This window comes from Balearica regulorum, chromosome 1, assembly GCF_011004875.1.
Source record: "Balearica regulorum gibbericeps isolate bBalReg1 chromosome 1, bBalReg1.pri, whole genome shotgun sequence".
Lineage (NCBI taxonomy): Eukaryota > Metazoa > Chordata > Aves > Gruiformes > Gruidae > Balearica > Balearica regulorum.
The window spans coordinates 56508131-56532417 of NC_046184.1; the positions used below are offsets into that span (position 1 = coordinate 56508131).

Sequence of the window (24287 nt, forward strand, 5' to 3'; positions counted from 1 at the left end):
TGCTGTATAAATCTTTCCAAATTACTTTCTCTTCTAACAAATCTTATCTGCGTATATTCAGTATACTCAGCTGGAGTTGGGCAGGTAAATTCTTGATATTCCATTACTACTAAGCATGCTCCATAAATTAAGGCTTATAACTAGGGTTATACAAGGATTTTTTTTTTTTCCATAATTGCTCTTCTTGAAGACTACAAACCACTGTTTATCCTCAGTAGAGACAAACACTGTTCCTCTTGATCCTTATGTCAGCTGAGCTGAGAGCTGAAGCAGGACTAAAAGCAAGTAAAAAGCCCCTGGGAACAAGCTGTACAACCTGACTGCAATGAAGCAGGACAAAGATCCAGGTGCTTTCAATTTGAATCCACCATAATGCACATGCACAAACCAGCACTTGCATTCAGCTATGCCTCACACTTCACTGGGCAAGTTGGTTCCTTCCTAAAGTATTTTAAATAACAGTTTTGAAGCCCCTTGTTTTAAACCACATTTATGTGTTTTTTTGCAATAAGTAAAATGCAGATGTAGCATCTTGTATGAAACAAAAAACTGAAACCCTGTATTTGCATGCATGAAGCATGGAAAATAGTTTAATGTTGTTGCGTATTATATAATTAGACAAATGGTTAGCTGCCTAAGTCTTAAACAGATGTATACTTTTCAAAAGTTCATCAGTATCTCGTAATTTTAATGACAGTGTATAATCATAACCTTCCTCTGTCAGATGAGGGAAAAACCACACAAGAGATTGATATGCATATTGTTATGTAATAGCCAAATACTAGATGCTGTAAGAGCTGACTATCAATTTTGGCAATCACGAAGCTCAAATACAGACAGTACTCAAGTCTGAAGAACGAACTTGTTTACCAGCTAAATACCATGGATGAATGAGCGAGTTCTTAGAATGCAGTAAAGATTATATATACTCACTTCACTGTGAAGTTGCAGTTAAGCACAGTGTACACTGAGCTTGAATGAGAAAGATCTGCAACAGGCAAAATTCAGTCTGGTCTATGTATGGCTAGATAACACATGTTCAAGTTCTCATGCTGACTCTAAAATGCAACTGTTACATCTACTACAATCTCACTCTGCTACTTTTAATGATATATTTCCTTATGAAATACTAGCTATGTTCAGCAGCTCAGTGAAGTTGTATACTTTTTTCCACCATTATTCAGAACTGACCTAGGGGAGGGAAGGATGACATTTAATAACACATGCCACACAACACAGAGCTTTCCCCAGCATATGTTACAAAACAAGAGCCCGCATGACCTGCTCAAGGTTACGGAATGACTCTATTGCTCACTCTGAATTAAAAACTGGTATCCTCCTGACTGCTCCTGTATTTTCACTAATAAAATAATACCACTACTGAACACTTGCACAGCACCTTTCATCACAGGATGTCAAAGGTCTTTATAAATATTAATTAGGCATTGCAACACCACTTAGTAGTATGTAAAACTTAATTCTGCACATGAGTAAACCCAAGTAAAGAATAAATAACCTATGTTCAGAGTCATAGCACAAGTCAGCAGCATGGAGAAGAAATGGCTCCTGCCATTAAGGAGAACTTCATTAGAAACAAGGACATAATTAATACTCCAAACGTGACGTGAACTGTACCGCCCTTGTTCGCCAATACATTACTATAAAGCTTCAGTCATGCTCAATCCTGCAAATATCACACCAAATTTCAGGCAGCACTTTCATGAAGACACTAATTTTGGCTTCCTCCAAACACAGAAACAGTTCCTGTGAGATTTTTAGTAAAATTCTGTTTTGTCTTATCTGGTAACTTTCCTTAGAGAAGGCAGCTATGAGTGTTATATTCTTTGGTACTTTTTTTAACAAGTAATATCAAACTGAGACACAATTCAAATATGAATTCAGACCCCACAAATGAAAGTAAGCTGCTACTTAACATTCAATCATGTACTCCAGTAATTAAGGAAACAAAATACCATTTTAAGAACTCAATATCCATTCTCAAAAGAACTAACCTTTCTGAGTCCAAAATGAACGTTTTCAGCAAACTATATGGTAGTCATCACTTAAGTACTTCAACGATCTTACAACTTAATGTAACGTCCACATTTGACCTGCTACAAACATTATTCCTTTACAATTAGTTACTCTTTCCAATAACCATAACTATCAAGAGACACTAATCTGTAACACTCAGCGTTCTAGTCTGAAAGCCAACCATGCTAAAACTGGTCCTAAGTTGACTTGCATCTATGTGCTGCCACATTCACAGACTTTAATGACAGGAGTGAGATTAATTGTTTTAAACTCCTGTTAAACCTACCGAAAAGAATCCAAAGGTGACAAGCTCCGAAATCTTGCAAAAAATTCCCTTTTAAATTCAGTTTGAGAATCTGACATTAATATGACTGCAAAAAATTACTTTTGTTTGGGAGAAAGACTACAATAAGACAAACCAAGTTGCAGTAAAAACATTTACAGACTCACTTCACAGTGAATCCTGTGTTAGGATTTACAATTTCAATAAAGACATTAAGTGAAATTTAATTTTGTGTAATTCATAATTCAGCCCAGCAGCTTTTTGTTTGTTGGGTTTTTTTTGTTGTTGTTTAGTGGTTGTTTTTAAAAACAGCTCAAGCACAAGTTTTACTTCCCACCAAAATAACAAGATTCAGTGAAGGCTGACAAAGAGTTGGCTGAATGAAAACCAGGTTTTTGTTCTGTGTTTTCAGTTCTAAAGTATGGCTTTCTTCTGACTAGGGAATGAATGCCTGAACCTAGGTTGGTTTGTACGAGTTTTTTTACCCTTTCAAAAGGACATAATCTGGCAGTAGAAGCTTACTCTCTGGGCGATGAAGGTGTGCATCACTATTATAATTCTATCTCAAGCTCTCCTACAGCACCAAACCAGAAAACAATTCAGTATTGTATTTTATACACAGCTTTCATGACATGAAGCAATTTTTCTTCCCTCTTACGTGGGACAACAGCTAGTTAACATAGTTTATGTTATCATTCAAGCATTATGCCTTCAACAGACGACTGATGAGATTTGCCATCTAGGCTTCAATAAATGGCGTTCCACGCCCCACTCCCAGTAATTCTTTGGAAATCATCAGCTCAAAAGTTGCTGAGTTGTCCTGGGTTATACAAGTCACCCAACCTTCAACAAAAGGGTCTTGAAGATCCTAATCAACTCATTGCCGCTTAGAAGTATGATCAAGTTCAAGATCAAATACTGCTGAGATATGTCCAAATGTACTTGGAACCAAAGAGGGAGCAACATTTTAGTCTTCAGCCACAGAAGCTTTATGCGAACAGTGGTAGTAGCACACACTCTCCAGATGAACAGATCCACTACAGACATAACCATTAGGCAAGTAGTTCTCCAAGTCTGAAAAAGCAGAGATACGTGATTCTTTTGTTACAACACAGTATTTCCAACTTTATGCTTTTGTTCTACTGATCAGTCAAAAACATCTTTCAATGCACTTAGTTCTCAACAGAGATGCTGATCTCTAGCTTTTATCCGGTATTATGTAGAATGGACATACCATGCAAAACATCTAACTGTTGCAGCACATTCTCACACTTTTAAGAGACACCCCGTAAGTCATAGAGGACCGTATGTATACTAAGAAAGGAATTAGAACTATACTGTTACAGATCATGGTTGTACTTAAGGTCATAAAGATTCCACTGTAGACAACAATAAAGTCAGGACTTGCCATGCCAGTACTCCAGAGATACAGTAAATATTGTATCACTAAAATACCCGATTTTATAAGGCTACTATTCAGTATTTGTTGCTTATAGGGTAATTACAGATGATGAAAAACTAAAGTCCAGCGCAACAGCAGTGTTAAATTTTAAGCCAGGTGTTTCACAACAAAAAAAAGCTTACATGTACCACTTTAAGTGTATAATTAAAACAGACTGTCCTGTCACACATCAACTCTGGCATGCAGTTTAAGATATACTCTTTACAATATACAAATTAACATAAACTTCTTGCCTCCCTACTTTAGTATGAAGATTTAAACACTGATAAAGTCACCCTGATAAATCAAATCAGCTGTCTCCTTTAAACAGCTTTTAGAATCAGATGCACACCACCATTCATATGATGGAGTGGTATTTATAAGATGTGTACATGACACTGAAGTGAGCAATTTTTTTAACAGATCATGCCCTCTTGCTTTGTGGCTTGCACCTGCTGTTGTGGCAGACAGGCAGGGATCAGGTCTCATTAAAGCCTCAATAAGGATGAAAGACTGCAGACTCTGGCTCAAGAAACTAGGTAAATCACAAGTGTATTAAGTCCTCTCCTTGCTGCATTGCTACAGACATTTTAAAGGCCAAAACACGAAACTTACAGTCATAAAACAAGTGAAGGTGTGGGGTTTATTATGGAATTTGATACACTCTCAATCAATAAAGAAAATTAAACTCTATTCTAGCGCACTTTGTTCAAAATGAACAGATATGCTAGACTTAATATCTACTTTTAAAGCAGCAAGACCTCAGGGGCACTGAAAAACAACTGTGTGACTCTTAGGGAACCTTCAAATGCATTAAGCACACAGATTCTTTGCAGAGGCTGGTACGGAAGCGTTTGTTTGCCAGATGCATGCTTCTCACTCTTCTTACTGCAACCAGCTGGCCATCCTTTTCATTAGTCATTTTCCATTCAAAAGTGAGATCGATAAATTATTATTCAAAACATCACAACTAAATACTTCACGTCATGACTCGTGACTAATTAAGATGTAAGCTGAAATTATTCATTGGCACACAAAATGAAAACTAGAGAGTTGTAAAGAAACTGCGTAGGAAACGGGAAAAACGAAAACACCACCACAGTACGAGTGCAAGACACGACTTGTTTTGAATTACAACAAACTAATAATCCCTTCCATGAAGTTACTTAAGCAGCCAAAAAATTCAAAGCCTCTCCAAACTTGTCTCCTCATATAATCACTTGAGTTCTGAAGACATAAAGAAAATGTGATCATTTTGATCTGGCATTCCAAGGAAATGATTACCTGAGATCTCAAAATGGCAGAAAGAACCAAATACCCTCACCAAGGCGTGCAGCGTCTACAAACACCACTTGCACTCTTCATAACCTAAAACATTATTTTTACGTATCTACAATTGTGAAATCTTCATTCATATGGAAAGCTGATCACTGTCCTGAGCTAAGAGTATCATACCAACATTCTCTGGAATCTAGTGGTTTATTATTTGCCCAAAATACTGTCAAGATCAGTGTGGGGAAGAGACAGACAACCCACACATAATAGTAAATAAAAGTTGCATTGCTGTACACTTTCCTAAATTTCAAAGACTTAAAATTGCTGCTGTTTTTCTGAAGAACAATTAATTACAGAACACGATTTGACATTAGCTGTGCACCCTTCGTCCCTCATGAATAAGAAATTCTTACACAACAATTCCAAAGGCCAACATTAAATTTCTAAGCATATTATATCATGTTTACTTTTTATGATATGACTGAATATGTATCAAGGAAAATTCTTTCTGTTTTAGGAATCTCCTAGGAAAACATGTACAATATACTTCAGAAAGCTAATAATCAGTTTCCACATACAGCAAAGAAAAAACCTTACCCCCTTTTTTTTTTCATGTCTACAAGCACAATGTGTTGGCACATAATGCTTGTACAGAAGTGTAAAAGCGCCTATTTGAAAGTTTGCGGCATCTCAAACACTTTAATTTTTAATTTTTCCTTATGTTTTAAATTACTTGCTTCCATTAACTGATACAGTAGAGAAAATCAAGAATTTTTAAGTAAACATCTCAATACTATTTTTTTGTTTGTGGGGTGGGGGTTTTGTTGGGGTTTTTTTGGGGGGGTGGGAGTGGTGCTGTTTATTTTTTAATATTTAACTTGGTTTTTTTTGGCAAGCTATGTTTGAGAACATAGAGACAGCTGTCAATTCTCCATAGGAAGCATTACTAGGAAGGATATTAGATGTTCAGTCAAGAGCTTTGTAAGGTCACAGGAAACTACAACTGCCTAATGATAAACACATATTTAAAAAGAGACCACTCCTAGAATAAATTAGGTTAACATCATGGTTAACATTAGAAGTACTACTGTTTTATTCACATGTTTTTGCTAAAAGAACCAAAGTAGTTACTGGAATCCATGGAACAAAAACATCAGAAGTAGCGACCATTGCATTACAATAAAGTATTGCCACCCTAAATCGCACACCTTCTTGATTTAAATGGGAAAACACAAGCCTCTGCTAAACACAGTAGTGCATCTTACCTGTCATCTGTGCAACGACCTGAGACACACATACAGTGGTAAATTAGAAAAATGTAGAAATGTCTCTTCTTCATTCGAAAAGGAATGGAAAACAGCATTCTGCAGGCCACACAATCATACCTGTTTAACAGCCTATTTAAAATTACCTAGCCACTATAGTTACAAGGTAGAAACAAAAGAAGCTCTAGGAAATAGTCCACTAATAGGCAGAGAAGACTGCCACCTCTCACATTCAATAATCTGATAAACTATTTTTGATTCATCCATTTTTATAGTCCTGATACGATAAACTATTCCCTAGCTGTGTTTAAAAAAAGTTAACTTTCTTTCATGCCTCTGGAAATAAAGCATAGATTAAACCACCTAGTCTAGACATGAAACTCTTACTAATTGCTAAGTAAACAATCATTTCCTTATTTCTTAAACAAAGACATTAGAAAGTTTAAGTGAAAAGCGTTCACTGTATCCTCAGGCATTCGTCTAAACTAAGGATAGTCTCCCACCAGGGAAAGAATGTCTTTAAACTATGCTGTTATTTCTGTGGAATTGGTGCCTGCCCAATCTCAGCAGTCACTCATGTGAGAGCTTTTCCTATTTGTATTGTCTGCAGAAGACAAGATTTTTGAAATTTTGATTGAGGGTTATCATTCCTTGTCTCTTTCCAGGAATGATAGTTTACAGCTGAAGTGATGAATTTTACTTGCTGCTTGTGTCATTCACAGATACAGTACCAGATCAATTTCTAACTTCAATCCCATTTAAATATCTCTTGCTTTTTAATACAGTAGCTTAAGATGAAATTTAAAAAAAAAAGTAACTAATCAATCTGAGAACTGGATATGTATCTCGCTTGAAAAAATCTAGTGTCCATTCATACTCAAGAACCAAGAAGGAAATATTTTTAAATTAACTTGCAAACCACATACACCATGGCTATGGTTAATCTTCCAGACACGCACCACTCTTTCTGCTATGCAAGACTGAAATAAATTGTAAAGCAAGAAATAATCCAGAGAAGAATCTAAAATGAGGAAATCACTGAACTGCCACCTAAGAGATAACAAAAAAGCACCAGCACAATAGTACACAGAAAATAAAAATGTTAAGTCACAAGGGAAAAACTAAGGTGGAAATTATAGTGATGTAAATGAAATTTACCATTTAACATATTTCTGAAGTTCCAAGACTAAGCTGATTTATCTTGTTAAATTCTCAACCCAATTAGTGTTTGCTACTTTTAGGTAATTTTTGCCTTGTTGCATTACGTAAGTTTAATAGCTTATTTTTAATGAAAACCACGCATTTGTCACGTTCAGCAATGTCATAAAACACAAAGAAATGCATAAAACAGAGACTGTAATTTTCAAAGAGTAACAGACATTTTTTACTTCAGACTGATTAAAAATACACATTCTTTTCCAACATCAGTCCTATCAGAGAAATAGCTACATCAAAACCACTTAAAGCATTCATCATATAGATTCACATAAATTCTGTGCGTTTCCAGCAACAAAAATAATTTTTACCTCTGCTGACAGTAGATCTGAAGACTCCTCCCATCTTTCATTAACAGCTACTTCCTCCATCTACCACCGATGAATGGCAGTGTGGAACACAGCAGTTTCATTTTTTAGACACTATGCAAAACCAGTGTATGATACATGACAGGAACGTAAGATACTCACTGTTCCACAAAAAACTGCACTTCTAATCTATTCAGTTAAACCTTCTCTCTGTCCTCTTTAAGAAAAGTGGCTCTGCATAAAGACAGGTCAACTCTTCGCTGCTATATAAAGTTGAAGGTTAAAATGCATAAGCTGATGTGGGAAGACTATTTCCTGCTGAAAGAAAAGCCCTTTAAACACCAGAACCTCAAATCTAATTTGTCAGCTTATTGATGCTTCCATGCATACTGCCAGTGCAAAGCATTTATCTTTCTATGAAGCCACAGTATTGAAAAAAATGGTCAATGCTACCTAGCAAAAAGGTGACCTTACAGCATGACCTTATAGTAAAAGTGATACAGAATTCAATCACTCACATAAGCATTTAAAATTCCAAATTTAAGGTGAAGGACCAGACCTTTAGCTTTAATCAAATGCATCTGCTATGCTGGAAATGCCAGCTGGACTTGTGGTAGTCAGTAAGCGTATGTGGCTGACTTAAATGGTGAAGTGCACCAAGTAAGAGTCACCAACTGTTTCTTATGCTCATTCTAAAGAGTATTTAAAAAAATAAATACATTGGGCACCACTGGAAACAACATCCTTAGTTAAATCAGCCTTTGATAAGCTTGCTCTTAACTGAAGTTTTAAAGAGAGGAAGGAGAACTGTATTCTGCCACTGAAGCTATCTCTACCAACTTAAATTAGGGGGCAGCACAGCTCCGAATGAAACCAGCTGAGCTGGGTCTCCCACTCACCACTGCAAGAAATTAGTCCGTAACACTGTTCCAAAGTGGTGACTGGGTAGCAACTCTGTACTCGGCCACTCATCACTATAGGGTCACAGTATTTCGGGAAGACCTGTACAATTTATTTACACCGTATTACCAGCTGTAATAGGTGAATAAAGCAAGAACTGCCACAACAACGTCAATCTCTAAAGTGGCCCAGGCTTGTGCAACAAACCTGACAGACATCCAGATTAAATGTCTTCTGAAGCCACAACCAGAGGGAACTGGGACTTGCACACACTCAAACAGCTCAAACTGAAAGGGAAACTCAGAAACCATTTTCCATCTGGATCAGTTAGCAGGGTGCATAAAAAAGGAGAGCAAGTAAAAAAGTAGACCACTGTAATGCTCAAAATAATTGTTCTGATTTTCATTAACTACCAATGAACAGTTCTAGATGCAGCCTCAAAGTGCATATCACTCAGTAACAATTCTTTCCCAATAGTGAGATAGAGTCACACTGCACATGCCAGGAGACACTGGGGCACTGTTGCAGAGTAGGGGAGAAGAGGGAAAGGAGGGCGCAAGTGCTTCAACCCCTCAGAAGTGAAATATTTTATTGTTAAGCCTTCAATACCTGGATTTGGTTTTGTAACTATTTAACTTTTTTTTTATTTTCAACAGACAAAATGAAAATTACTTCCTGCTAAAACACTGAGGTGTTTTTTGTTTGTTAGTTTTGGGTTTGTTAGTTTGTTTTCTCTAGCTAGGTTCCATGTTAGTAATTTAGGAAAATACCCTTGCTATACATTTGCATAGGGGCTCAGATAGCAAGAAATAGTACACAGATAAAGCAAACGTACCTGAGGAAAAAACCCTAAACTCTACTGTGCTGCCAGAGCTTAGAACTAATAACATTTTGCCTGGAAAATAAAGTCCCTTTTACTGTGAAAATGGATTTACTAACCTTTGCCAAGATTTTTAACAGTACAAAAAGGTAACTTGTAATGGCGATGTTCATTCTGTAATAATATTTTAATTCAAAACCTCCTCCTGAAAGGGAGCTCCTCAAATAACCAAAACTGTCCATACATTCAATAAAACCTACTCAAAGCTATGTTTTTACTTCAGGAAGGAAGAAAATACCAGTCAGTGAACCTACAGCAGGTTTTCTCTTCTGTCATACTGCACTGAAGGATAACAATGTTTACAGCCTCGTTAAAACTCCACGAGTGTTAAATATAGAATGCGAATTTCAGTTTAATAAACACTTCAGGAAGATTGCCTCTGCACTAGGTTTTCACTTCTATTTTAAAACATCAAAGAAAATCACGTACTTTTTTAGGGAGGGTTTTTTTTTTTAACAACATTAATATTTCTCAATGTAGTATGCAGAGCGGCTTTTAAGCCCTGAATTCCTCCACTCTCAGCAAAAGCCCTTAGTCTGACCTCAAGACAATACACTACGATTTGTGACAATTTATGACCTAGCTACATTAATCATATTCCTTGGTAAGTGGAAATCCACAACTGCTGAATGCAAGTTTTAAACACGTAAAGCTGTTAGCATTTGAAATTTTGGGAAAGGTGAAATACACAATTCCATCTTTTTGCTCACATTATAAGTTTAGTTAAATCAGCTTTGTTCCCATAAAGGAAAAAGAAAGCATCATTCTATTCACAATTCAATACAGCTGTGCACAACTGGCTTCAGCCCCAGGCCACAAGCCAGGAACTTCTGAGTTCAAGTCTGGCTCTGCCACTGACTTTCTGTGTGTGGCCTTCAGAGAGCCTCTAAATTTCTCTGCTGCTCCTCTTCAACTTGTACACTTACCTTACAGAATGGCACTTGCTTTGTTTGTGCAGGCTCTTCCCAAACAAAAAAAAAAAAAAAAGACTTGAATTGACTTTGAGAGCAATTTTTACTACAGCTTTAATGCCTACGGTCCACTAAAAAGTCTCCATATGCCAGCTGATATCCAGTAGTTTTTAACTGCATTAACTGCCAACATGCACATATTACATATATACATATACACACATGTATGATACACACAAATATCAAAAGATGTAGTGAGTTGGAAAACAGGTATTTCAAAGTTTGTTAAAAAAGAGGATGAAAAATGAAATCAAGTTATCTGCTATAATTAAACTTACAATGCAGAACAATCTACAACCTTGTTCTTATTAACCCACTGAGCCAGTGATGAAGTCTGTTTTTAAGAGCTTAACACATTAAATGCACAGGCCACAAAATGTTCACACTAAAATGATTACAACAACTAATATTTTAGAATATTACTTTAACAATAGAAAAATGGACTAGGAACATGGGGGGGGGGGAAGGATTTGAAATTAACCAAATTACCTAGCACTAACTGAAACATCATTTAAAAGGTAAGTTTTCTTAAGAAAAAGATCAAGGGAAGTTACAGAAACTTAAGCTGACCATATACTTGCAAGTCTATTGTAGAAGAGTTTCACCTCGTGTTATCTAGACTGAAGTAGAATGTAATGGAGGCTGACGCTAGCTAACCTCAGCTTTTCTGAACTGCAATGATCCAACCACACAAATACAGCTCATCACATTTAAAACAGTGTACGCTGCCTTTAAATCCATCCCTGGGAAAAAAAAACTTGTCCCCAAAACTTTATTGAGACAGGGTGACTTTAAAAAAATTAACCTGTTCAGTTATTCATGGCCTAACCACAGAAAGCTAGCTTAAAGACCTAAGCAACTGTAGCTGTCATTGTAAATCCTAGACTCTCAAAGTTCAGCTTCCACCTGGCTTTTGCTTTTTTCACAGTGGTAAATGTAAAGCAAAATTATCTCCCAATTAACACCACAGTAAATTAATTCAGAATAATGTTATTTTGTGATAAAAACAGTCACTCAAAGACTTAATCAGAAACAGCATTCCAGAACAGCTACCATGAAAAGATGAGGTGGTTAAATGCAAATTCACATAGCTTTTGCACATGGAGGACTAAACTGGTTCAAACTCTTGAAAAATTACCTGCATGTAAGGCTTACAATTTTCCCATCCCAGGTCATTTACTAAAACTTTCCACTGTAATTCAGTGGAAAGCGTATTTGCCAATTAAACCCTAGAAAGTCAGAGAAATAGCATCATGAAGAAGTAAATCTAAACAACTTATTCGGAAGATTAAATCTTTACCGAGATGAGATTTTTAGTCTCCTAAATCACACTACCATCAGCGTATTTCCACCAGATGAAGCAATCACGAATACTACAGCAAGGCCAGTATATTGGTCAGCAAGCATTCCCACCAGGGTAATCTAGATCTGCTCTGAATAGGATTACAGGACACAGATAAAGACAAAATATATAAAAAATAATCCTTATGCCTTGTCCACTTTCTCTCAGCACTGTTTGGTCTGGTTGAGCTCTATCAAACAGATGATCTGCACATTACTTGCAAAGAAATGGAAAAATTTATTTGACTCTAACACTAGGCTATTTAATTTAAAATTCTCATTAACATTGCTATCACTGACTTCTGTAGCACCAGCTGGAGCCTTCTTTTACACTAGGTTCAAAAAAGCTTTTGAGGTTTTACTTCAGGTTAACCAAGTATTTTTACAGGCAATCTGAACCTAGCCAACATTTAGATTCCAACCAGTGCACATGAACATGTAATGACATCCACGAAGAAAATTAGAGCTAGATATAGAATGGCATATGTATAACCTAAATAGGATATCCTCTATTTCCATGTGTTGTGTTTCTAACCAGTTTTAACTATTTTTTAGAAAGTATTTTTAGTATATACCATAGAAGCTCCCTTGAATAAAGCAGTGGGGTAATAACACTTAAGAGCACGAATAAGAGTTACCAGATTAGAATTTCCAAGCATTAAAATACCAAAATTCACTTGTGTGTTGTGATCAAATCATCCTCCCTATGAATTGTTCGGCAAAAGGCTGAGCATAAACATGCTGTATATCTAGCTGGCAAAGTGACATATCAGAATATATCAGTCTCACTTTAGTTAATGAAGTTCTCAGTAGTAGTCACCCTCTTGCCAAAGAAAGCTGTTTTGTAGACAAGTGTATCAAGATACTAGAGTATCAAGACAGAAGTAGAACCACGTGTTTTAAATCAGACCCCGAATCTAGTATGATTGCTTAACTGAAATTATATACAATTAAAAATATAAATGCTAATACAGTAGCTGCAACAAGAACACGAGTGCTGCTACATTAGGACTCTAATAATAAGTTGTAATGTCATCTACTACAAACAGTAAAATTTAAACCAGGGGAAAAAAAGTGGAAGAAACATGGAAGGCTTACTTTAAGGAAGGTTGAAGTGACAGGACACTGCATCCTGGAGAACTGGATGGCTCAGACGTAGAACCAAGTTCATAACTGTAGACTGAACCATGATGACAACACATCTGTGTATATTTGCCACAGAGCACATGTAAAACGGGACAATTGAGCTCAACTCTAATTAATGGTTAAATGGCATTAACAGAATATATATTTAACCTTTCCTGTTTTCATATAGGTCAACTAGCCCCAAAAGCTCAAAATCTACAAAGGCTATGGTGTGTACATGCTTTAAAAAAAAATAAAAAATGAATTCCAGTAGTCTCATTGCAGCTGAAGTCTTACACATTCTCATGTACACAGTGGCTGTGCCCAACAGCCACTATGAAATTACAGATAGGACAGTAGCTTATGATTATGCCATTTAACAAATGCTGTGCTTCAAAAAATGAAAAAAAATACTGAGAATACTAGAAGTAATTTTCCCATTGTTTTATTAAAAAAAAAAAAAACAAAACAAAACCCACAAAACTTCTTTGATTCAGAAATGAAGACAATGTTCAGCTCAAGTTCAAATTAGTTTTTGGGTTCAGCTGTTATATCCACATCTGTACTTGAGGAAGCCCTAACTCTACACCTACTAAGAACACTGGGAAAAGATGAGCAGCCTTCTCTTACTTCACAAATCAGGCACAGTGGAGTTTTGTGTACTCTTAAGAAATTAAAAGAATGGCCGCCTTCATTTAAAAATATTTGTGCCTTTTGCTTTTTAGTTGCTGAAGTAACTATCCTGTTCAAAGCACATTCAACTATGATGGAGTTCAGTGTCAAAATAATGGTTTTCTGATACAAATTAAACAACTGCTTACTCATTTGCAGAAAATGTATGTATCCATAAAAATAAATACAAAAAAGCTGAAGTGGATTTTTTGCTAGACTACTTCCCTCTATTATGTTTTGCTGCTCTTATTTGAGCTACTTCAAAATTTGTTGACCTCCCCTACTGTTCAAAATGCTCTGAAGTTAAGGCCTCACAAGTACCATCCTAAAAAGAGAAGCACTTCCCTGCTGGCATGAAATAAAACACAGTAGTATCTTGATGCTTTGTTTTGGTTTTGTTGTTGTAGTAGTAAACTCCAAGGCTACATTTCAATTTAAGTCTCAATTTAACATAAATTTGTACTAATACATGTGCTTTGTACTTTTAAGCATTTCTCCATCTATTGATATTGAAGTACTTTCAGATAATTTTCTCTGCCTAACATATACAAGCATCCATTTAATTAAATTCAGACAGAAATTGTAGCACTGAAAGGAATAGCACTCAGCTCTTATGCTTACTACCTATGGTTTTTAACAAGACTTCCCTCAGTATTTTCTCGCCAGGTGTATTAGCACACATTCTTCCACGCTGTTTAACCCTTGGTTTGATTTGTTCTGCCTTTAAAGATCTAATCTGTTTTACTAATGTATCTTCTCTTGGGTACCTAAAATAACACCAGGGTTTGTATCTTGTTTTATGTTTTCTCACATGACCAAACGGCCTAATTAAAAGTAGTCCTGGAACTACAATAGTTTGAAAGAAGATCAAGGTTTGTCTTTAAATTTGCCCATACTATAATATTCAAATATAACATCAACCAGTTCTTAAGACGTGACTTTTCAGAAATTATCAGAAATACATAATTCTAGCAGCACCAGAGCATTTCAGCCCTGAACTATAATGCCAGCACACTACAGTACAGAAAAATAACCTTTAAAATTACAACATTCATAAAGCCTTAGGAACTCCTTTCAGAAATGTGTTGATGGCACTATGTATAAAAAATATGAGCCTTTGCATATATTCACACTGCTCCAAAATATATGCTCTGTCTCTACAAAAAAAAAAAAAAAAAGAAGAAAGTGTTGTCACGTTGGGTTGGAAGCCTACATACAAAGGAAAAAAAATTTAAGCAGCAAAAAGTGCTAAATGTACAGCTCTGGAGCTGGAATTCACCACAGATACAGAAAGGCACCATTTCTCTTGTGCCCTTCAAAACAATTATGGCACCATTACTAAAACAAAATAGAAATATTTTCAGTATAGAGTATTTTTATCTCCATGATGCCTCTACATTTGCCCTCAATGCTGAAATGGCCAAAACATGTTATCTTGACATCCAACTTTAGATACTCTTGTTTGACCAATATTTGAAATACAGCACATGTAATCATACCAACTAAATGCCAGTGTGACATTAGCAACTAGAGTTGCTGTTTCTTGAAATAAATACTGAACTTGCCTTGCTTTGAGAAGCACTCAATTTTTTTATTCACCCAAACTGAATTTTACATCTGTTTACCAAATTAATTCTGCAGCAACAGTTATAGCTAAATATTTAAAGTTTAGCCACTTAGAAATTCTAACTAGCTTTCTCAGCAGGATTCTTCTAAGTGAAAAGCCATTTTACTTTTGCCCTCACATTACACATCACCCTTTACAAGACTTTCAGGAAGGTTACAAAATGAGAACCCACATACTCACACCTGATCCCCTTGATAGGGCACAAAGCATAGCTTTTTAAACATCCTATGTTTCTTATTTTCCGGCCTCAAATCTTGAGCTGTTTAAATAGGAAACCAATACTTAACAAGCTGAAACAGCTCTTAGGGAGGAGGTAAGTTTCTTAATCAATTAAAGCAAAAAAAAACCCTCAAACTTTTCAGTTGTAAACCCACTGCCAGCTGAAGACAACACGAAATATGCAGATTCCACAAATACTGTTCAAAATAAACCTTCCATCCTGGTCACCAAAAGGAAAGCAGGTCCACAATGACCAGAATTAAAGAATTCTGCTTCAAGGTGCAAGCCACAAGAAGATTTTGCAGGGGTACTAGGAAAGGTACGGATAAAAATTCTCTTCCAGCAATGCACTAATTTTACAGATTTTTCTTTGTTTATAGATTTGGATGCTTTCTCCTCTATTCAGCCATCTATTAGTAAGAGACAAAAGTCTCAAAAGGTTAAGTTTACCTGAAACTAGCCAACACAGACTGTATCATCTTAGGAAGTTTCTTTTTCTTCCTTCCCAGCAGGGGTGAGAGAGAGGCTAGAAAAAGCCACTCTAAGCATACTGATTTTTCAGATGCTTGTTTTCCCTGAAGTTTTTTTGCATTAGAACAGCAGACTCCTGTATACTGAAGCTCAATGGTAGTAAGGCTTTTCTCATCAATTATTTCTCAAGAATCTCTTAGATGTAGTGCAAAAAACTCCAGGGGCTCTGCTGACTACAGACTTCACTGTAGTTTTCAACCTACTAAAGTAGTCTGCTTTGGAAAGGGACCGATTCCTGTAGATACCAATAACAATTGACATACAAATGCAAAAAGAAAAATGAAATAAGCTTCCAAACCCAGTATCATCACTGTAAACTGAACAAAGCAGAAAAGACTCCCCTGCCCGAACACTTCTGCAAGCTTCAAAGTGATCTAGAAACTGCAATTCACGTCTCTCAAAATTATTTTAAATAATTTCCCTTTGTACCACAGAAACACACTGAATGCGAACAGTATTGAGAACTGCCTGACTCGCACTTTTAAAATCCTGTGATTTCACAGGCTGCAGAGTCCTCAACACACTCTGCATTAAGATTTGATTGGTCAAAAACGTATTTATATCAGAAATTATTTTAATTAGTCCTTCCTATTCACAGTGTATAGTCTCACAAAGCTACTTAAATGTTTGACAGACTCAGTACTGGAATCACTTCAATTATTCTCAATGGTTGCTTTTTGTCTGATCCATGACAGCTTCTATAGCTATGAGCAGCTGCAGTTCTTAGAAGATATGCTGTATTCCATCTTTCTAACTATCAAGCTATACTAACATTTACAAAATTTGGAAGCATATAACATAGACAGTAATGCATGAAGATGAAAAATACACAGGAAAGGCGAGTACTTTTCTCAAGCGCAAGTTCTGGGAAGGTTACGTCTTACGCTATTGCCAACTCAGGACAAAATTTAGGTTTTCATTACTTCCTCAGTTCACGCATCGTATGCTATAGCAATTATCATATAAAACTACATAATTGACATTTAGGTCCAGTAAGTACCAGATCTGAGAATACTACTATTTATATTGTATGTGAAAACAATTCTAATGTCTAATTAAGTTTATCAATCAACAGGTATAGGTATATTCAACATATTCTGGCTACATCAGGATCCCAACTAAGCCCAAGAAGGCTTTGAATAACAAAAGCTATCAGGCTGCATCAGGTCAAACACAGAACATTTCTATAATATTCCCTCAGATACATGCCAATAACACGATGGTGGAATCTAAGTTCATTAACCCTAAACAGGGAGAATGTGTATTACTTTATACATGAAATGAGTTATCCCTTACTACTAAACTTTGTAACACCAAAACTATCAGCACAATACACTATATCAAACTTGAGTGTTCTTTTTTATTGGCCTGCTCTAATTTAAAATAAAAACATATCTTTAATTTCCAAGAGAAACTTAATATACTGCAGAATTATTTCAAATATTTGCTAGCCAGTGCAAAAAAATTCCTGATATATACTACTACAAGACTATAATGAGGACAGTCAGATACATTTTCAGTAAACACATCCAACTCTGCCTTCTCCATTTGTATTTAACTGTATGGATGTAAGGCCACAAAGAAATATAAAATATGACCCATCTTGTAGGTTTACAAAGTCGACCTGCTAACCATAATTAATGCACGCATTCACTGCAATGTAAAATTACGTTCGCATGATTATTTGCATAATTATCTACTGCTTAAGTATCCAGCTACAAAAAATACCACAGTACATGGCCTATCAGGAAGGGGTGAAGAATAATGTATACCACCACAGAGAATTTTTTCGTTTAACCTCACAGAAAGGAGCATTACATCACACTCTTACAATGCAGGAGGAGGAGCCTGTTCTCAGAAAGCAAGCTTCAGCTATTTCCCTTTAATTTTTTTGCTTGATTCTGGAGGGAGATGCAAAAATAACTCGGATTTAAATTTTTAGTAACACAGAAGATAAGGAAAAAAGCGACAAAATGCAGTTTTTTACCTACATTTACTAACATACAGATGAATAGCTGCTTTATTAAGAGTACAGAGCAAAAGTCAACAAAACATCAGTAGCACCCAGCACCTTGCATTTGCAAGCGTGCATTCCTAAATACCTGCCCCACATTTTATCAGTCGCCGGACCCGTTAAGCAGAGAAGGGGTCCCCTTACTTCTGGGCAACTGGACACGGCAAGACCATTTTAAAGCCGACACTACCTAGCACGCCTAGCTCGCTTTAACTCCGGATGCCATGTTTATAGGGCAGGACCATTTGGTCCTGACGACGGCCCGAAACCGCGGAGCTGGCGGCCCCGGGGGGGGAAGGGGGGGAGGGGAGCGGCGGCCGGAGCCCGCGTAGGAGCCCAGCGGCTGCTGTGTGCGCTCTGCTCGGCGGGGCTCTGCCGGTGCAGGAATCCTCTAACCCCCCAAACCTCCCTACTCGAATGTTTGCCTGCCTGATTTTAGGGTGGGTTTGTTTTTTGGGTTGGTTTTTTTTTTTTTCTTCCTTTCTCCCTGGGAAGGGTGGCCCGGTGAGAACACTTCCCCATCTGTCCCTTGTCGGACCCAGCAGCAGAAAGAATGCAAACCCATTTTTATATATGCAAATTTTTGCAGCAGATTTAAGAGCTTCGGGTGCCGTGGGGAAAGAAATCACTGTTTAGAAGCCTCTATTTAAATAAAACAAGATTTTCAGTACCATCTTGTACTTCACCAGCTTGGAAAATAAAACGATCTTCTGTAATTTGCCTAAGTGTTTTAAATTACAAATCTCTTCAAAATCCACAATACACTTCTACGGCGACCTCCTTCTAAAAAGCCCTAAAAATCCACTAAAAGTGCTTTACGCGTAAAACCAGACAACATCTGAAGCAAGTATTTGTGCTAGAAAAAACCCCAAACACACCTCTGCAAAACCATGGATGAAAACGGTCAGCTCAGGCTCTTAAAAATCTACTGATAGGTAAAAACATTAATAAAATATAAATGTACCACTAACCTCATAAAGTGCAGCAGTGCTTAAATCCAGCGAGTTGAGGCATACAAGGTAGAAATGGAAATGAAAAAAGATCCAAAAATGATTTTGTGTTTGTTTTTTGTTTTTTTTTTATTATTATTATTTCAAATGTTCAGAAACCAGCAGAGACTCTGTCGGCCATTTTGGCTTGAACTCCCTCACTCACTCTCCCTCGCTCTCTCCCTCCCTCTCTCTCCCTCTTGCTCTCTCTAAAGGAAGAAGCTTTTTGTGACCTTCAAATAGAGGCAGGTCATGTGACTCCAGGCAAGCTGTCAATCACGAGACAGGGCCGGCCTCCTTCCCGCCTTAAAGGGACAGCGCCCTGCCCGCACCGGGGGGACGACAACTCCCCGCCGAGCAACGCCGCTCCAACGCGCTCTACACCCGCTCGATTCTCTGCCGTTCATCGTGGAAAGGCGATGCACAGAAAGGGTAACATAGGTGAGCAGTGAGAATATGGAGAGCGACTCAGCTGGAGCTTTTCTCTTTAAAACTAGCTAAAAGTAAAGCAGCCAATTACGCTAATTCTACATGCAGGTTGCAGAACCGATGAATGATGAAATGTGTAAGTCCCACTAGCCACACACACTCTTCCGTGGTGCACCAGCGGACACGTGACCCTAGCGCCGCTTACCTTGAGAGGAAACCACATTTTAAGTACCCCATCCTGATTCAAGGACAAGAAGTTGTTCATCTTCGGTCCACACTGAATCCAGACTGCAACCGGACTGTCTACACAACCTGCACACATAAACCTGACACCCAGGTTCAGAGGCATGAATACCTGCAGGACAGCAGAGCAAACTTGGTCTCTCCTACGGCCTTGACTGGTTTAAGTCTCAGGCTTCAACTCAATCATTAGGCAGACGCTCAATAGTCTCTTCCCATAATTTCCATAGATAAATGCTCCAGCAGTTGAAAGAGAATCCCAGAGTGTTGCAACATAAAAAATCTGCAGGGTGTTTCCAGACATTACCTTGAACGTGCAGAAACAGTAAAGAAGACAGTTCAGAAACAGTATATGGTAATGTGAGTATGACTCTGCTGTGAGGAGACTTGCTCCTGAGTCAGCCCCAACACAGGTAACAAAAGCATGAACCGGCTGTGTAATGTAACCATGTCTGGTGAGATAACCCACAGCACCTCGGGAAGCTCATGGGAGCACCCTCAGGACTGAACCCTTAAAAAACACAAGGTTTTAGTTCTGTATGGTTTTGCACTGTAACTATGTAGAAAGCAAAAAAGACCACACTAGCAGTGAAAAAACACCACAGAATGAAACTAACTTGAAAAGTCATGGGGAGGCACTCCATAGGAATGAATTTAGGGGGGCAGAAGCTGCACACATTATGAAGGAGAATAAAAATAATTTGTGTATATTATCGTACCACACAAGTCACTGGCTAAACATTGTGTTTCAAGAAATCATCAGGAGACTATGAATGGCTAGTATGGCTCAGGTTTTGACATGCTTTGCTCCTACTGCCCTCACAGTAAGGTACAGGAACTTTCCAACAGGGATTCCCCTGATGAGAAGATTTCTTCAACAGGACTACAGCCAGCACTGTAACCATCCCTACATATATCTCTGCAGGCTCATGAAACTCTGGAAATAGCTAATGCAATAAAAGCAGTTAGATGCTAGCTATTCAGGTTGCTCTGTCTAAACCAGAGCAGAGAACCGGCCCACTGGATGCAACAGCCCGCGGTGCTTTGTGGCAGGGCTAATCCAAACATGGCAATTTAAGAAATGCGGTGAAGTCTCAGTGAACGTGTTCTTATTTGTGGCAAGACCCAAAGAGAACAGCACAATTGCTCTGAATATCTAAAGACAAAAACCGAAACTGACTGCCAGGCATCTGATTTGCAGAAAGTTTCATAAAACCAAATATATATGTATATTTATGAAACAGCTATCCTCTTTCTGAAAAAAATGCATTAAGTATTGCAGCTGTATATTCTATACATGTTCACACAGAGTATGACAGTATGCACTAAGCTACAGATAATTTCACCCCGTCGCAAAAGCCAAGTTGTTTTACTCAGACTTATAATTCCTCTTAACTTCAGTAGGGCTTGCCAGCTCTTCATTCTGAAATCCTGGAAGCTTTTACTTCAATGAGTTGATAATACTGCGATGACTTTAAGCAACCAGCACTCACTTGGGTTGCTGTGTTATCAAGTGTAAATCACTGCTATAAAATTTCACCTTGTCAATGTTCTATGACAAAGCTTTTTTTTTTTTTTTTTTAATCAGAAAACTTTTTTGGGACAAGCAAATAATCAGTGAACCAAAAATATTTAGAGAGGCTGGTATGGTCAGTTCTTAAATAAGTGTAGCATGGATAAAACATCTTGGGTTATCTAGCATTCTGTTAAAAATGTATGGACTATGTGCCTAGGTTTTACCTTGGCTAGTTTGTCTTCCATAAATAACCATGGACTCCACTTGACAAGATGAAAGTTACCAATATTTTGCCTCCTTTAAAATCTTATTTGGAAGACACTTCAAAATCTGTATTTTAATATATAATTAAATAAATGCTTTAAATTTTTATTATTTTTTTTTCTCAACTAAGCTAACAAGTGAAACCTCATTCTTTACCTATTCCTGTTGGGATATCGTTTAAGATGGCTCACAAAAAGTTTTGTTTTTTTGTTTTGTTTTTTTGTTTTGGTTCAAGGGGGTTTTGTTTGGTTGGCTTTTTGGGGTCTTTTTTTGTTGTTTTTGTTAGTTTGTTTTAATGCAGCATTTATCCAATTAAAATTGTGGAAGAAGCAGCAGCACAGTAGTTCAGAAAACAATGAAGTAGAGCATAAAAATACACAGCACATACAAAATCTGCACATCCCTTTTCAGAGGGCAATCACACTTTAAAACCTAACCATTAAGCTTTCTGATGCTAACAGCGCTGTTAATAGCTAGCGTTAGTAAGTTATATCTTTGTTATGTGCTACTAACTTATCTGATTACAAACACTTCATTTCTAAGCACCTTCCATCTGAGGACCATAAAGCACTTTAAACACTTTAATGAAGCTTCACAGCGCTCCTATGAGGACAGTATCCAGTATGAGCAGACGTATACATGCACACACACGCGCATTACAAGAGATGCTTACAGTCACGGATTCTCTGCGCTCGTATCTCAACTGAGACAAGAGTGGTTTTTTTTTTTAATTCACATTAAGCTGCACTGTGGTTCTAGTAACAGCTCATCCTTTCCGATGACCTTTTCGATAAGAATCAATAAATTAGGCTTGTGTAGTTTTATGTACGCAAGCACGCTCCAGTGTCCACTACAGAAACTGAGATATCAACTGTACCCTCCAGTTGTTATCTCAAAAAGGAGACCTGGTCTGTCTGATCTGTAGATCTTTACTCAATTTTAAAAGGATTCGAGTTCATCCAGTCATCATGCAAAATTCCCGATTCCTTGTCTCATGAGCTGGCATTTTGTTTGGGCTCAAAGTCCTACAGTCCAATGACGTATCTTACTTATGTTGAAGGCTGTGCCCTCAGCATCCTATAACACTGAACTCCACCCGCTGGGCTTTCTACACTGCCTATACACGTGTAGCAATAAATTTAAGACATTTCTTCCCCTAGAAAGTTCTTCATAGCTGATACTATGAAAGTGAAAAAGTCAATTCAGCTCCTCATGACACAATTGCTCAGCAGAAACCTCAAGTATTAACAAGCTTCTCATAGCACGAATGCCTTCTCACCAACTGTCCTTTCTCCTGCTGGTGAAAAATTTGCTTCCTGAAGTATTAGATGCAAAAAGGCAGATTTTTTTTGCCAAAGTGAACCGAAGCTCACATGCCCTCTATCCCACTGCAGCTCATCAGTTAGATTTCCCTAGATCGCCTTCCCCAACCCCAGAAGAGGGGTGCAGTAACAGATACAAGATGACTGGAGGCTGATTCCTCCCTAGCTCCCCACCAGCCACCAGTGGACCAACCAACCTGAATTACAATCCTAGCAAGCACACCTCTTCAAGTTAACAGGCATCAAGAAAGGTGCCTTTGTCTTTCTGGAGATGAAGTTAAAAGCATAACTCTTAAGGTAGAGACACATATGTGAGGACTAGGTTACATAGTTGCACAATTTCTAGTAATAAAAAGCAAACAGAGAACCCCTTAAATTACGGAACAGAATTAAGAGTCTTAACTATTCCTTGTGTGCTCTAACAACTGCCATATGATTTATTTCAAGAGAACAATTAAAAACATTATGGTTAAAACCAGGAGTTCAAAGCATCTTGCTTCTTAGACTTGGTAACAACTACGAACTCGACACAGGCATCTCAGTCCTGGATAAGGGACAGTTCAGATCACTTTTAAATTATTTTCTCTGAACAGAGAGAGATGCTGAATGCCCAACACTTCTGAAAAGTGAAGATGATAGCTAAATCTGGCTGTATCAACATATTTTTTTAAAGTCTTCACAGCAACTGCACATAAGCCATTGTGCAAGAGAGATGACCTCTCCTTCTGTAGGAGTGCAAAATTAAAATGTTCATACATCCTTCAAGGACAAAATACTCATTCCTAAGGAAAACTAGGGGTTTGTTTTGGGGTTTGAGCATTGAGACATTTTATGCTGCAGAATTGTGAAAACAGAGCTGACAGGGCCTTTTAAATACAATAACCAAAAGTATAACGTAAATTCTTTCTTCAGAGAAAAAGATTAGGATGAAAAGCATCCGACACAGGAAAAGCTTGCTCGGATTCTAAAAAGGTTGCAACAGCTTTTGCATCCCTTACACAAAGGCGCCTATCAATACATTTTAGGAATGGAGCATACCATCATTATGATTCAAAACTTACATTGCAACAGTGCTTCGGAGGCATACTAAAGCTCAAATTGTAGCCAAAAAGATAGGCCTGTAATGAAGGCCTGCTTGTATTATACATAATAAGAAAATGTAGCCAAGAAGAAAGGCCTGTAATGAAGGCCTACTTGTATTATATGTGATAAGAAACTATTCATTATTACTTTAGGTAGAAGGCTAACAATTCTTAGAATGAGCACCTGCCACACATCATGAGAAAAAGGAGGAGCTACAAGACACTTCAAGGTCCTTATGTACATACTTTGCAGAAAGGGAGGACACTAATTGCCTCCAGCAACATCCTTATCTTTCTGAGGCGTATAGCAAACAATTACCAACACCAAAATACTGAGAAACTAG

The 24287-nt window shown here is 37.4% G+C and overlaps 1 protein-coding gene across 26 annotated transcripts in view; it reads right to left on the minus strand.

The window, feature by feature from the left end:
* TNRC6B (trinucleotide repeat containing adaptor 6B) overlaps positions 1-24287 on the minus strand; it is a 133719-nt gene that overhangs the window by 56563 nt on the left and 52869 nt on the right. For 2 of the 26 annotated variants that reach the window (XM_075752095.1, XM_075752023.1), the window contains exon 1: positions 19073-19318. The exons of 23 other annotated variants lie outside the window; for them this stretch is intronic. In XM_075752095.1, the coding sequence (XP_075608210.1) occupies positions 19073-19077 (5 nt within the window). In that variant the 5' untranslated portion in view covers positions 19078-19318. Of the gene's footprint in view, positions 1-19072; positions 19319-24287 lie in introns of those variants that run through there. One more of the 26 variants, XM_075752138.1, reaches the window with a different exon arrangement.